The sequence below is a fragment of the Biomphalaria glabrata genome, chromosome 2 (genome assembly GCF_947242115.1).
Source record: "Biomphalaria glabrata chromosome 2, xgBioGlab47.1, whole genome shotgun sequence".
NCBI classification, from domain to species: Eukaryota; Metazoa; Mollusca; class Gastropoda; family Planorbidae; genus Biomphalaria; species Biomphalaria glabrata.
The window spans coordinates 28,936,837-28,949,736 of NC_074712.1; the positions used below are offsets into that span (position 1 = coordinate 28,936,837).

The 12,900-nt window shown below is 38.1% G+C and overlaps 2 protein-coding genes across 4 annotated transcripts in view; one reads left to right on the forward strand and one right to left on the reverse strand.

The window, feature by feature from the left end:
- Positions 1-937: 937 nt before the first annotated feature.
- The window catches only part of LOC106064754 (protein dimmed-like), a 91,448-nt gene continuing 79,485 nt past the window's right edge, over positions 938-12,900 (forward strand). Inside the window, exon 1 of one of the 2 annotated variants that reach the window (XM_013223368.2) lies at positions 938-1,067. The gene's annotated coding sequence lies outside the window, so the exon portion shown is untranslated. Of the gene's footprint in view, positions 1,068-1,160; positions 1,347-12,900 lie in introns of those variants that run through there. The other variant, XM_013223367.2, reaches the window with a different exon arrangement.
- On the reverse strand, positions 3,531-7,068 carry LOC129924549 (uncharacterized). Of its 2 annotated transcripts, XR_008776527.1 has the most exons (3): positions 6,831-7,068; positions 4,110-6,336; positions 3,531-3,615 (listed from the first exon to the last, which is right to left on the reverse strand). XR_008776527.1 is itself a non-coding variant. In XM_056019901.1 (2 exons), exon 2 carries the CDS (start codon positions 5,900-5,902, stop codon positions 4,379-4,381), a length of 1,524 nt encoding a protein of 507 aa, XP_055875876.1. In that variant the 5' UTR covers positions 5,903-6,336; positions 6,831-7,068; the 3' UTR covers positions 3,627-4,378. The 2 variants fall into 2 exon arrangements, 1 of the variants encoding a protein (XP_055875876.1); XM_056019901.1 differs by lacking the exon at positions 3,531-3,615 and having other exon boundaries at positions 3,627-6,336.

Genomic DNA, 12,900 nt, shown 5'->3' on the forward strand with positions numbered 1-12,900 from the left:
ACCATCATATAGGAAGAATAGATTTTAACAACTTTTTGCTGTTACTTATTTGTATTACAAAGTCTGTATTTATTATCATATTTTTAATACTATTTCATTACTTCTATTTCTGTTTCTGAAGAGGAGCATGGAGTGTTTTGAAGTGTCGTGTCCCGGGCGCCAGTTATGTTCGCAACGCCTCTGATTTAAAGTCTATCATTTGGTTGGACTAACGTATTGAAACAATGTAAACTATTTTAATGGTTTCCAACTTAAATCTTGCCTTTGTTGCTCGTGAATAGGACAACACGTGTTTTAGTCGAATGAAACCTTTGATGGCGTTTAGACGTGAAAGCAATAGTCATTTGTTTTCATTCTTAAACTTTTCAAATCAATTTTAATAATATCCTAAGTTTTGACTCAGTTTAGAGTTCATTTACTTCTACGTGCTCTCTCTCTTTTTCTTTCTATCTCTTTGCGCCTTATCTTTCTCACTCTCTCTCTCTCTCTCTCCTCTAACCTCTCTCTTATTCAATGTACTGCTTTCTCCTTATTTTCTATTTTCTCTCTCTATTTTAAACAGGATCTAGGCATTTTTCTCTCTTCTCTCTCTCTCTCCCTTTCACTCTTGGTTATTTAATGTTATATTTTCATTCTCCCAAAGTTTATTATAGCCACAGAGTTGTATCCTTCTATTTCTTTCTCTTCTACATCTTCTACATCTCCGTCTCCATCACTCTTCCTATATTTATTTCTCTATTTATCTGACCGACTTCACTTGCTCTCTGTCTGTCTCTCTCCTTCTTCTTCTCTAAATCTCTCCACTCATTAAAGAAACACACACACCTCAACTAGTTAATTTGATCTAAATCTAGACCATCGTGAACAAGTTGACACAGGAAGAGGATAGAGGAGGAGAGGGGGGGGAGAGGGCAAAGGTAAGGGAGGCAGGGGGCAAGACAGGGGGCGAGCCAATTGATACTTTGTAACGAAGACAGACGACATAGACCTTGATGTACTCTCACTTTTTTGTAAGATGTGCTTTTAAGGGGAGGATAATCCTGTCGAACAGACACAGCGATCAAGAGGTTAGTGCTCCTTTTTTTTTTTGGTCACCGCTTTTCTTTATGATGTCCTCCCTCCCCCCCGCCTTTTCCACTTTTTAAAGTTTTTTTTAAATTCGAAATTGTAAGTTTGTTGAATGAAGGAAGAAGATTGGGCTTGTATAGTTCACTAGTTGTGTGGGTTAAATGAAGGGATAGATGTGATGAAACCAAGATGTTAGACAATTAGAAGTGTACATGTGATAACAGAGATAGAAGTGGTCAAGTTGGACATTTGGCTAGTCATGTGTTGGTCACATTGAGGTAAAGAACATTTTTACTTAACTTTCTTTTATTTGTATCTTTACGAACATCTCTTTTTCTCTGCCTCTCTAATTCTCCTTTTGTCTATCTATCTATCTATCTGTTTTTCTATCATATCTATCTATCTATCTATCTATCTATGTATCTATCTATCTATCTATCTATCTGTTTTTCTATCATATCTATCTATCTATCTATCTGTCTGTCTGACTGTCTAAATTTCTGTCCATTTTTTTCGACCTATTATATTTTTTATTTACTTATTTCTAAGTCTTTCTATCTAATAACCTACCTCTCTGTCTGTCTGCCTGTCCCAATACACTTTCAGATTAGAGTTACATTAGATCTGAATAGATTCAAACTCGTTACCAATAACCACTCCATCGAGCTAAACCTCTAGAATCTACACTCTACAGTTTTACTTCATGGGCTTATCGAAATGTTTAGAATCTATCATTTAAAATAAAATAAAAATTATATTTATTGATAAAAGAAACTCTTGCATTTCAATTACGGACATTTGAAAATGACTGCTCCCTCTTGACCACAAGGTCTGACAGGGGAACTTAACTTTTACTTTACTTGACCAGAGCTGAACATCATCACCCCCATAGATCCAAAGATCTTTCAAGAGAACTTTACTGATCTAACTCTTCACCACTTACTTTTTATGGACACACCCCCCTCCCCGTCACCCATAATTTCTGATATTAATCATGCCCATTGTTTTGAAATATTCAACACAGTCTGTTGGTAAGGGATATCTTTAATTATTAATCAAAAGTAAATGAAACGTTAATGAAGGAAATGGGGAGGTAATAAAAAAAGAGTAGGTATGTTGTTTTTTTGTTAACTCCCTTGTCATGAACTGCCTCACGGTATCAGAATACACTCGGCGCGTAGACAGCATTGAGAATTGAAGACTTGAGCTATGTCAACAAAGTGTTGAGGTCTACGTACAGGGTATCAGAATACACTCGGCGCGTAGGCAGCATTGAGAATTGAAGACTTGAGCTATGTCAACAAAGTGTTGAGGTCTACGTACAGGGTAATCAGAATACACTCGGCGCGTAGACAGCATTGAGAATTGAAGACTTGAGCTATGTCAACAAAGTGTTGAGGTCTACGTACAGGGTATCAGAATACACTCGGCGCGTAGACAGCATTGAGAATTGAAGACTTGAGCTATGTCAACAAAGTGTTGAGGTCTACGTACAGGGTAATCAGAATACACTCGGCGCGTAGACAGCATTGAGAATTGAAGACTTGAGCTATGTCAACAAAGTGTTGAGGTCTACGTACAGGGTATCAGAATACACTCGGCGCGTAGGCAGCATTGAGAATTGAAGACTTGAGCTATGTCAACAAAGTGTTGAGGTCTACGTACAGGGTAATCAGAATACACTCGGCGCGTAGACAGCATTGAGAATTGAAGACTTGAGCTATGTCAACAAAGTGTTGAGGTCTACGTACAGGGTATCAGAATACACTCGGCGCGTAGACAGCATTGAGAATTGAAGACTTGAGCTATGTCAACAAAGTGTTGAGGTCTACGTACAGGGTATCAGAATACACTCGGCGCGTAGACAGCATTGAGAATTGAAGACTTGAGCTATGTCAACAAAGTGTTGAGGTCTACGTACAGGGTATCAGAATACACTCGGCGCGGAGTGTTGAGGTCTACGTACAGGGTATCAGAATACAGAGTGTTGAGGTCTACGTACAGGGTATCAGAATACAAAGTGTTGAGGTCTACGTACAGGGTATCAGAATACAGAGTGTTGAGGTCCACGTACAGGGTATCGCTGTTTTAGGCTACATTTTGAAAAGACTTTGTCCAAGTGAGAGCCTAAGTACGTCTTTCTGACTTGATCTAGAATTTTGTATCTGGAAAAGATAAGGGTCATGGGGTCATGGGCTTATGTTCCAGAGTGGACCTTTTCCTATGTAGACTTGTGTGGATGTTCATGACCCAGTCAAGTTTATATAGTGGTTGATACTGCTACCTGATACTGCTACCTGATACTGCTACCTGATACTGCTACCCTGATCTAGAATGTCCTGACATCTATATTCTATCTAGATTTATCTTATTGTAGCAGCCAAAATAAAAATATACATAGCAAGCCACAATTACTGCCATAGCTCTCAATACTGCAATATTCACCTCTCTTTCTATATGTGGTGGGTTTGGCACAGAAGACAACTAAATTCTAAATGACGAAGGCAACTCGTAGGACGATTCCAAACTTTATTATACACTAAAGACCTGCCAAAGGCAAACATAAAACATAATAACTAATGAGCATTAACTAAAAATAATTAATAAGCCTAACTGGTTAGACCAAGTTGCACACACAACATCAAAGTCTAAATATTAAATCTTAACAAAAAAACGAAAAGAAAATCATATAGTGTAAGCCAACCATCTCTTATACAAACACAAGAGAGATATGGAACACCCTTAACATTATAAAAAATAAGAGACAATAACAATTAAATAGAACAACTGGTTCATAAAAGCCAGTATCCACACACTGGTTGTAGAATTAGATTAACAAGATGGACATTTAACATTCTATATAGGATCTAATTCGTATGGTATACTAAAGGTACACAATTCAACAAATGGAAACATTTACATACTGATTTCCTAAAAATAACGATAGTCCAACAATATGGACGAAATCCGGGGATAGTGATATTCTATGTAGACTACTAAATAAAATTACAATATAACATAAAAAAGTAAAATGCAATTACCTGCAGCCATACATAAACACATGGTGTAGAACCAGACACGAACAGGGAGTGGAGACGACGTAGGTCCAGTAGCATACGGACACTACAGCGATAAGAGATGCCGGTCGAATGGACAGTGCCCACGTTGGTCTGCCTTGTCATGCGCGGACACAAGGCGCCATCTAGGGTGAAGGGTCACGTGGATATCGGGGTGGCCGGTGTTTCCTGAAACGGTATCCGCTCCACTACAGAGCCCCTAGCTTGAAACGACCCGTCCCGGGGCGTTCAGCCTAGTAGGTTTCTGAAAACCGAAACAACTGTTTCTTGTCAGTGTCTTCTGGAACGACAAGCATCTTTCCAGTTTGTAACGTGCTGGTTCCATCGGTCATACAGAGTGGTCTGTCTTTCTCTAAACATAATGACTGGGAAGCTGTAGAAAGTGTGATAGGGAGCAGTGAGCGAAATAGTCTTTGTGGCTGGTTAAAATGCTTGTAGTTTCTTCTTTGTCTATCTGGCCTCCGGACTCTGTTATGCCTGTTCTTGTTTGGCTGCCCAGAGTTAAAGTTTCTATTTCTCGATGTTTGAATTGAGTGACTTGCATCTGTATTGTACATTGCATCAGCTTGTTGCTCATTGGTTCGTTGTTCTACTTGGTGGGTTGGCTGTGAAACAATGGGTTCACTGTTGCTCACAGATTGAACCTCAGCTGTGAGTTGTGGTGATTGCTGACAGTGACGCCTTACATGTCCAACTTCCCAGCACTGGGTGCAGACTGGTGATCCATCATCAGTGTATGGGAAGAATCCTCTCTTCGTCCTTGACCACACAAGACCCGGCGGTGCTGTTGGTCGAATTCTGTTTTGGTTGCTATGTTTCGTGTGTCTTTGTGTTGGTCTGCGTTGACTATGTGGTTGACTAGAAAGTGGGTTAGTTGAGCTTGGCAGACTGTTATAACCAGACCCCTGGTGTTGTTGACTAGAGATTGGGTTAGCGTTAGTTGAACTTAGCAGAATGTTATAGCCTGACCCCTTTATCTCTTCAAGTTGCTTCTCTAACTTGGCCAATTTTGCTAAGAGAACCTCAGACCACTGCTCTTGGGCTCGAGCTGCATCTTTGTTCTGGTTCTCCAACTTGAATGCATAGTTTCGTAGACTTTGAAAACTTATCTGGGGATGTTGCGCTATGAACCTAAACAGCTCTCTGCGAAGTTCTGGATCTCTCACTCCATAGGCATATTGGTCCCTCAATCTTTCCTCCTTGAAGCAATCTATTCCTTCTCTTTTTTCTTGTCTTATGGCCGTTGTAAACTCCTTAAATAGTCGGTGAGAAAATTCAAGAAGTGACTCACGTCTTCTTTGCTGCGACATCAGAAATGTAATCTCTGCCTCTCGCACAGGTATGATTACTTCAAACGCAGAGGTAAGTGCATCGAGCAGAGCTTCTGGATCACTTCTGATATGAGGTGGCTGAAGATCTACCTCTACTCTAGCTGAACCACTTATATTCGCAATGATGGTTGCTGTCTTCTCTTGAGGCGAGAGGTAAGGCCGAAGTTCCCATAGATCTCTTATTTCTCTGACGAAATCTTCAATTGAAACCTCAACATTTCTGCCATCCCCACTGAACTGTCTCATTTTTCTAGCAGGTTCTATGATGTAGTGAGGGCGCTGGCAGGCCAGCTTCAATGCCTCAAGTTCAGCTTGTAGTCGAGTCAACATCCCTTTAGGGACACGTTCCATTCCCTCCGGCTCTCCTCCACTGCACGTGGGACCCAAGTCTCTCCCTTTCACTGAACTAGGTTCCACCATCTCCATCTGGCTGCAGGTCTTAAGAAACTCTAACAATAATAGTAACCTAATAACAAAATCTATCTCAACAGAAACAATGTTCAAGCGAAGTAAAATCACAATTAAGAAAATATAAGCAAATTATATTAAAATAAACTAAACTAAATCTAACTACCCTGAAACAAAAAGAAGAAAACAAAAAATAGAAAATATTTGAAAGTACAGAAACAGGAATAAACTAACTGTTACTTGTTGACATCTACGTCTGGTTGTCACTTTCTTAGTTTCGGTTGTCAGGAAGCAGATTCTGAGACGCCTTCTGATCGAACAGTGTTGTCTCTCTTCCTGACCCCACTCGTGCTACCAAGTTTCTGTGGTGGGTTTGGCACAGAAGACAACTAAATTCTAAATGACGAAGGCAACTCGTAGGACGATTCCAAACTTTATTATACACTAAAGACCTGCCAAAGGCAAACATAAAACATAATAACTAATGAGCATTAACTAAAAATAATTAATAAGCCTAACTGGTTAGACCAAGTTGCACACACAACATCAAAGTCTAAATATTAAATCTTAACAAAAAAACGAAAAGAAAATCATATAGTGTAAGCCAACCATCTCTTATACAAACACAAGAGAGATATGGAACACCCTTAACATTATAAAAAATAAAAGACAATAACAATTAAATAGAACAACTGGTTCATAAAAGCCAGTATCCACACACTGGTTGTAGAATTAGATTAACAAGATGGACATTTAACATTCTATATAGGATCTAATTCGTATGGTATACTAAAGGTACACAATTCAACAAATGGAAACATTTACATACTGATTTCCTAAAAATAACGATAGTCCAACAATATGGACGAAATCCGGGGATAGTGATATTCTATGTAGACTACTAAATAAAATTACAATATAACATAAAAAAGTAAAATGCAATTACCTGCAGCCATACATAAACACATGGTGTAGAACCAGACACGAACAGGGAGTGGAGACGACGTAGGTCCAGTAGCATACGGACACTACAGCGATAAGAGATGCCGGTCGAATGGACAGTGCCCACGTTGGTCTGCCTTGTCATGCGCGGACACAAGGCGCCATCTAGGGTGAAGGGTCACGTGGATATCGGGGTGGCCGGTGTTTCCTGAAACGGTATCCGCTCCACTACATATATAAAACAATTTTAATTAATAAACCACTTAGCTAACTGATTAATTTTTTTTTATTGATGCATGTTTTGTTAAAAGACAACCAAACAAATAATTATGTTAAAGTTTCAACTTGATCCGAGATTAGGAAGTGGGAGAACTACCGTGCACAAGATTTGTACCAGACAGACAGTAAGCTGATGTAAGCTTTGTACAAATTGTAGTTTCCAATTAGAATTGTGAGTCATTGTTAAAACCTTAATTTACTTGAACACTACTGGCGAGCGGCTGTTATATCTCTCGCAAGCTTATTGACCCCCGACAAGAGACGCAGAGAAGGTAGATCTACATCAAGTGGATGAGACGGAAATAATAGTGTATGTGGTATGCATGTGTACACATGCGGTGTGTTTGTGTATGTATGTGGTGTGTATAAACATGTATATGCATGTGTTACGTGCGCAGCAGAGTGTGAAATTGGAATGATGGGAAGGAGTGTTGAAAAGGGACTTAGCGAGAGAAACAGCCAAAAGATGGAGCAATGGAAACAAAGTTGTAATTGACACACTTGCGGATCCAGAACTTTGGAGTGGGGGGGGGGGGGCGATTTTTTTCCAAACCCTAACCCTAACTCCCAGTAAACCCTAACCCTATGCATAAACGTGCGTACAGCATATATATATATATATATATATATATATATATATATATATATATATATATATATATATATATATATATTTATTTATTTATTTATTTATATATATGTATATATATATATATATATATATATATATATATATATATATATATATATATATATATATATATATATATATATATATATTCGATACATGAGAATAAAATAAGAGTGTTTCTCAATCTTCAGCGAAAAAAAAACTAAAAAAAAAACAGTCATGTTGAGGCCTTTCTCTTGCAAGCTTGGGGTCTGGGAAAGCGCCAAAAGCGTTTTCTTGCACTTTTCACTGCAGAAACGCATTCTCCTGACATCTACAGCTTATTATTCATCAGTGGGGTTCGGGGCGAAGCCTCGACGCTAAAAGCGTTTTCTGGCATTCTTCACTGCAGTAACGCATTCTCCTGACCTACAGCTCATTATTCATTCTATTATAAAGGACCTTTTGAATAATGTGGAAAATATTCTAATATGAATTTATAGTCCCTCAATACATTGCAAATACAACCGATTTGTTCTTTGAAAAGATAAGATACCCCACATATTTAGAATTAAGGCTTTGAGGATCGCCGCTGAAAAAAAAAATTCGATTAATAATATTCAATAAAATTCAAGAATTAATTGTGAGTTATAGTCCTAAATTTATTTAACTAGAAAAATATGAGATAGAGTAAAGGTTGGAAAAAGTTTATGATGTACACTTTTGTAGCACTGCGGAATTAAAGTGTGCGTGCTGATACTAAATAGTATGCACTTTGCACAATTTGTTCCTAACAAAACATGAATCAATTAAAAAACAACAATTAGTTAATTAAATAGTGGTAGTTAATTAATTTTGTTTGATATAAAAAGGGAGATAAGCCTCACAAAATTGAATGACATAGCTGTAAATGTTATGTTCATCCCCTCAAGTGTTTTTTTGTTTCTGGTTGTTTGTTCTTCGTGTCGTTTCCAATATCTCCTCGGTATAAACCAGACGACTTCAATAAGTCTTCAGTTCTACGCCATGGAGACAATGCTGAATATGTAAGAATGGAAAGAAAAAGAGAAAAAAAAAACAGAGGAAGATAAAAAAAAATTATAATAGACACAGGGGGGGGGGTCAGTCAGAAGCAGATCCATGAAGAGTAAGGGAGTCAATCTCTTGTTAGATTGAAATCAACCCATTGGGAGAGTAGATAATTATGACCCACCAGGGGAGGGAGTGTAAATGTGAGTATGGGGAGACTTTATAATGTGTGAGTACAGGAGAAATAGGGGAGGGAACTGGGAGGGAGAGAAACCATTTGTGAATCTTCGTCTAAAGTTGAGTCTAAAACAGAGGAGATAGATCGACTAGACAGGACACCTTGAGTCTGAACAGAGGTGATAGATCGACTAGACAGGACACCTTGAGTCTAAACAGAGGTGATAGATCGACTAGACAGGACACCTTGAGTCTGAACAGAGGTGATAGATCGACTAGACAGGACACCTTGAGTCTGAACAGAGGTGATAGATCGACTAGACAGGACACCTTGAGTCTGAACAGAGGTGATAGATCGACTAGACAGGACACCTTGAGTCTAAAACAGAGGAGATAGATCGACTAGACAGGACACCTTGAGTCTAAAACAGAGGTGATAGATCGACTAGACAGGACACCTTGAGTCTGAACAGAGGTGATAGATCGACTAGACAGGACACCTTGAGTCTAAACAGAGGAGATAGATCGACTAGACAGGACACCTTGAGTCTAAACAGAGGAGATAGATCGACTAGACAGGACACCTTGAGTCTAAACAGAGGAGATAGATCGACTAGACAGGACACCTTGAGTCTAAACAGAGGAGATAGATCGACTAGACAGGACACCTTGAGTCTAAACAGAGGAGATAGATCGACTAGACAGGACACCTTGAGTCTGAACAGAGGTGATAGATCGACTAGACAGGACACCTTGAGTCTAAAGAGAGGAGATAGATCGACTAGACAGGACACCAACAACAACAACAAAGTCCCCCGGAGTGCAAGGGTAGTAACCCAAATGAGACAGCTTTGTACTTTTATAAGCATTTCTGTAGAGATGATCATAGAAATATACATGAAAATATAAAATATGTAAATTAATTCATAAAAAAACAACAACATACCAACCCATGTGAAAACATCCCTGTGTAAATAATCACAAAAAATATTCCTATGTAAGTGAAAACATACCTATGTAAGTAATTTTAAAAAATATACCTATGTAAGCAGGGCCGCCGCGAGGGCTGTGGCCGCCTGCGTGCGAAATTTCAAAATGCCGCCTCCCCCCCCCCCCCCTTTTTTTTTTCTAGAAAAAAAAATTCATTATCACTTAACTGGACACTGTTCCAAAAGTGACATTGGATTTAAATCCATTTTTTTTGTAGACCATTCCATTTTTGCCTTTTATATTGTACCCTTCAAGTACTATGAACCATGCACTAGGAACAATTTAAAAACTGATCTCGTTCTGACTACTCACTTATGCTTCTGTATTTGCGACGAGGAATGTATAATTGATGATCTGCGGCTGGTAGGCTTCTATTACATTGAAGAGTGGAAATGATCTCTATACAATGACTCCATATCTTTGACTGCTCAACAGTCTTCTATGGTCTGGACTCTGATTTGTTCACTTGTTGGTTCATGTACGTTCAAATATAGTCCGAAAACAAACAAACAACTCGAACTACAAAAACCATTGACAGTGAAACTTGTTCAACGTTCCGTACAGTTTCATTAAAATTATCACGATTGCATTTTGGAGAGATGTGCATCCACTATCATCTGACATACATGGATTCAGAGTTGCTTACAAATTTATGCAACAAATAAAGCAACTCAGCGTTAAATATTTTTCTTGAGTTTAATACAAAGTAAATAATTCAAAGTACAACTCACTTATACAATGACTTGAAATAAAACAGTGTTTCTCACATTCCTGGGTGGCGATTCCCTAGATAACAACATTTTCGTTCCAGCCACCTTTAGAAGCTGGAGCCCCGAGGAGCGATGTAGGCCTCCACAATGAGATCAATAGTAGGGCTAAGAACGTAATCAAAAAGTAAAGTCCTCATTTTTAGGTTCTATTTTCCATTTCTAATAATCCAAAGTGACCTCATGAAAGTTCACTAAAACCTTGTTGTTGTTTTGTTATTTTCGGAAATTGTTTTGCCTACGTCATTTTTAAGCGTTGTCAAAAGTTCTTCCTGGAGATAGAATTGAAGATGTGGCAGGTTTCCACTCAAGTCGGCAAGGGGTCTGAACCTTTTTTTTTTTTGCCGCCACCCCCCCCCCCCCCTGTTGTTGGACGATTGTTGGCTAGTAGCTCCAAAACAGCTAGTATTACTGAACCGATGAAGGCGTTTTATATTGTTTAATAAATAAACTTTGAATAATTTGAACTCAATTCTTTGTGAACAAAAACTCAATATAACTGTTATTATTCACGATTTAATTTGAGATGAGATGTAGATCTAATAGTAATGAAATAAACTGATATTGAAACCAAATCTAGCTCACAACAACAACAAAAATTCCTAACCCTTCCTTGTCTTAAGATAGTCTCACATTGACACTAGGTACGTTAATTTCATCATTGTCACTGCATAACCAACCAATCAATCGCTTCACCTCTTCTCACTGCCTCATAGGAAACACACACAAACTCCATAACATCTCCTTTTGTCAGGACGTTACGCCCTCCCCCCTCCATATGGGAGGCACTAGCGCCCCGCCCCCCCCCCCAGTGAGAATGTTTTTAAAATTAAGGTTTTAATTACTGGTATTAGATCTACTTCCAGGGCGGGCTATTCATATCAAAACAAATATGACAAACAACCCGCGACAGGCCAGAAATGAGTAGAAGGCGCTCATGGAAACAAACCGTGGGACGTAATCCCTCGCGCGCTGCTCTATTTTATTTGTTCTAGTTTCCAAAGTCATTTCTTATGGACGATTCTATTTTCAAAAGAGAGTGGAATAATTAGGATTTATTTAAAGTATTTAAGTAATTTTTTTTATTTAATTAAATTTTTAAAAAAGTAACCTTGGAATAATGATTTGGCCGCCCCCTTAAGTGGGCCGCCTGCGTGCAATGCACATATTGCACAATAGGTAGCAGCGGCCCTGTATGTAAGTGAAAACATATCTATGTACGTGCATACATAGAGAAACATACCTGTCTATGTGAAAACATACCTATGTAAGTAATTTTTAAAAAATATACCAATGTAAGTGAATACATAAAAAACATACCTGCCTATGTGAAAACATACCTATGTAAGTGAAAACATACCCATGTAAGCAATATATAAAAACATACCTACCCATGTGAAAACATAGCTGTTTAAAAAAATCACAAAAATATACTTCTGTTACCTATGTAAGTGAAAATATACCTATGTAAGTAATTACAAAAAATATACCTATGTACGTGAAAAAATATACCTGCGTAAATGAATACTTAAAATGAGCATACCTATATAACAGAATGCATAACTATGTGAATAAATACATAAAAATGAACCTACATAATAAACATAAATACATAAAATGAGCATACCTATGTAAGCGAATACCTATGTAAGCGAATACATACCAATGCAATGAGCAAGACTTAAGATATCTCATAATAGCGAAACACGGACATAAGAGAGAGAGAGAGAGAGAGAAATGGCCAAGGTAATGTGGACATAAAATGACCTACTTCCTCTCTGAGACAGACATTCACCAGTTCTAAACAATCCATTCGAATCCCATTACGTTTATTTCTTTCTCTGAGCCCTATCTGACCGGATAGACATCAGTCTCCAAGATCCGGATTAGACTTAAGTTTTTGTGGAACATATTTAAATAATTGATAATGTCAGAATGACTGCTGATAGGAGGAAATGTAGGAATTAGATTAGTAAGTAAACTTCCTATTACAATTATGTGTATTTTAATTAGAACTCTCCTATATTTAGAGTTTAACTGTTGCTATCTCTATACACGATGTTCTGAATGACCCGACTTTTAAAGCTATTACTTTATGTATTTAGCTTGTTAATTAAGCTGTAACTCTATACCTGGCATGTAAAGTATCACTGCGTTTTGTAATTCTACATCATGGATTTCCACTATTTTATTGTGAAAGTTGAACTGACGACTAATGAATT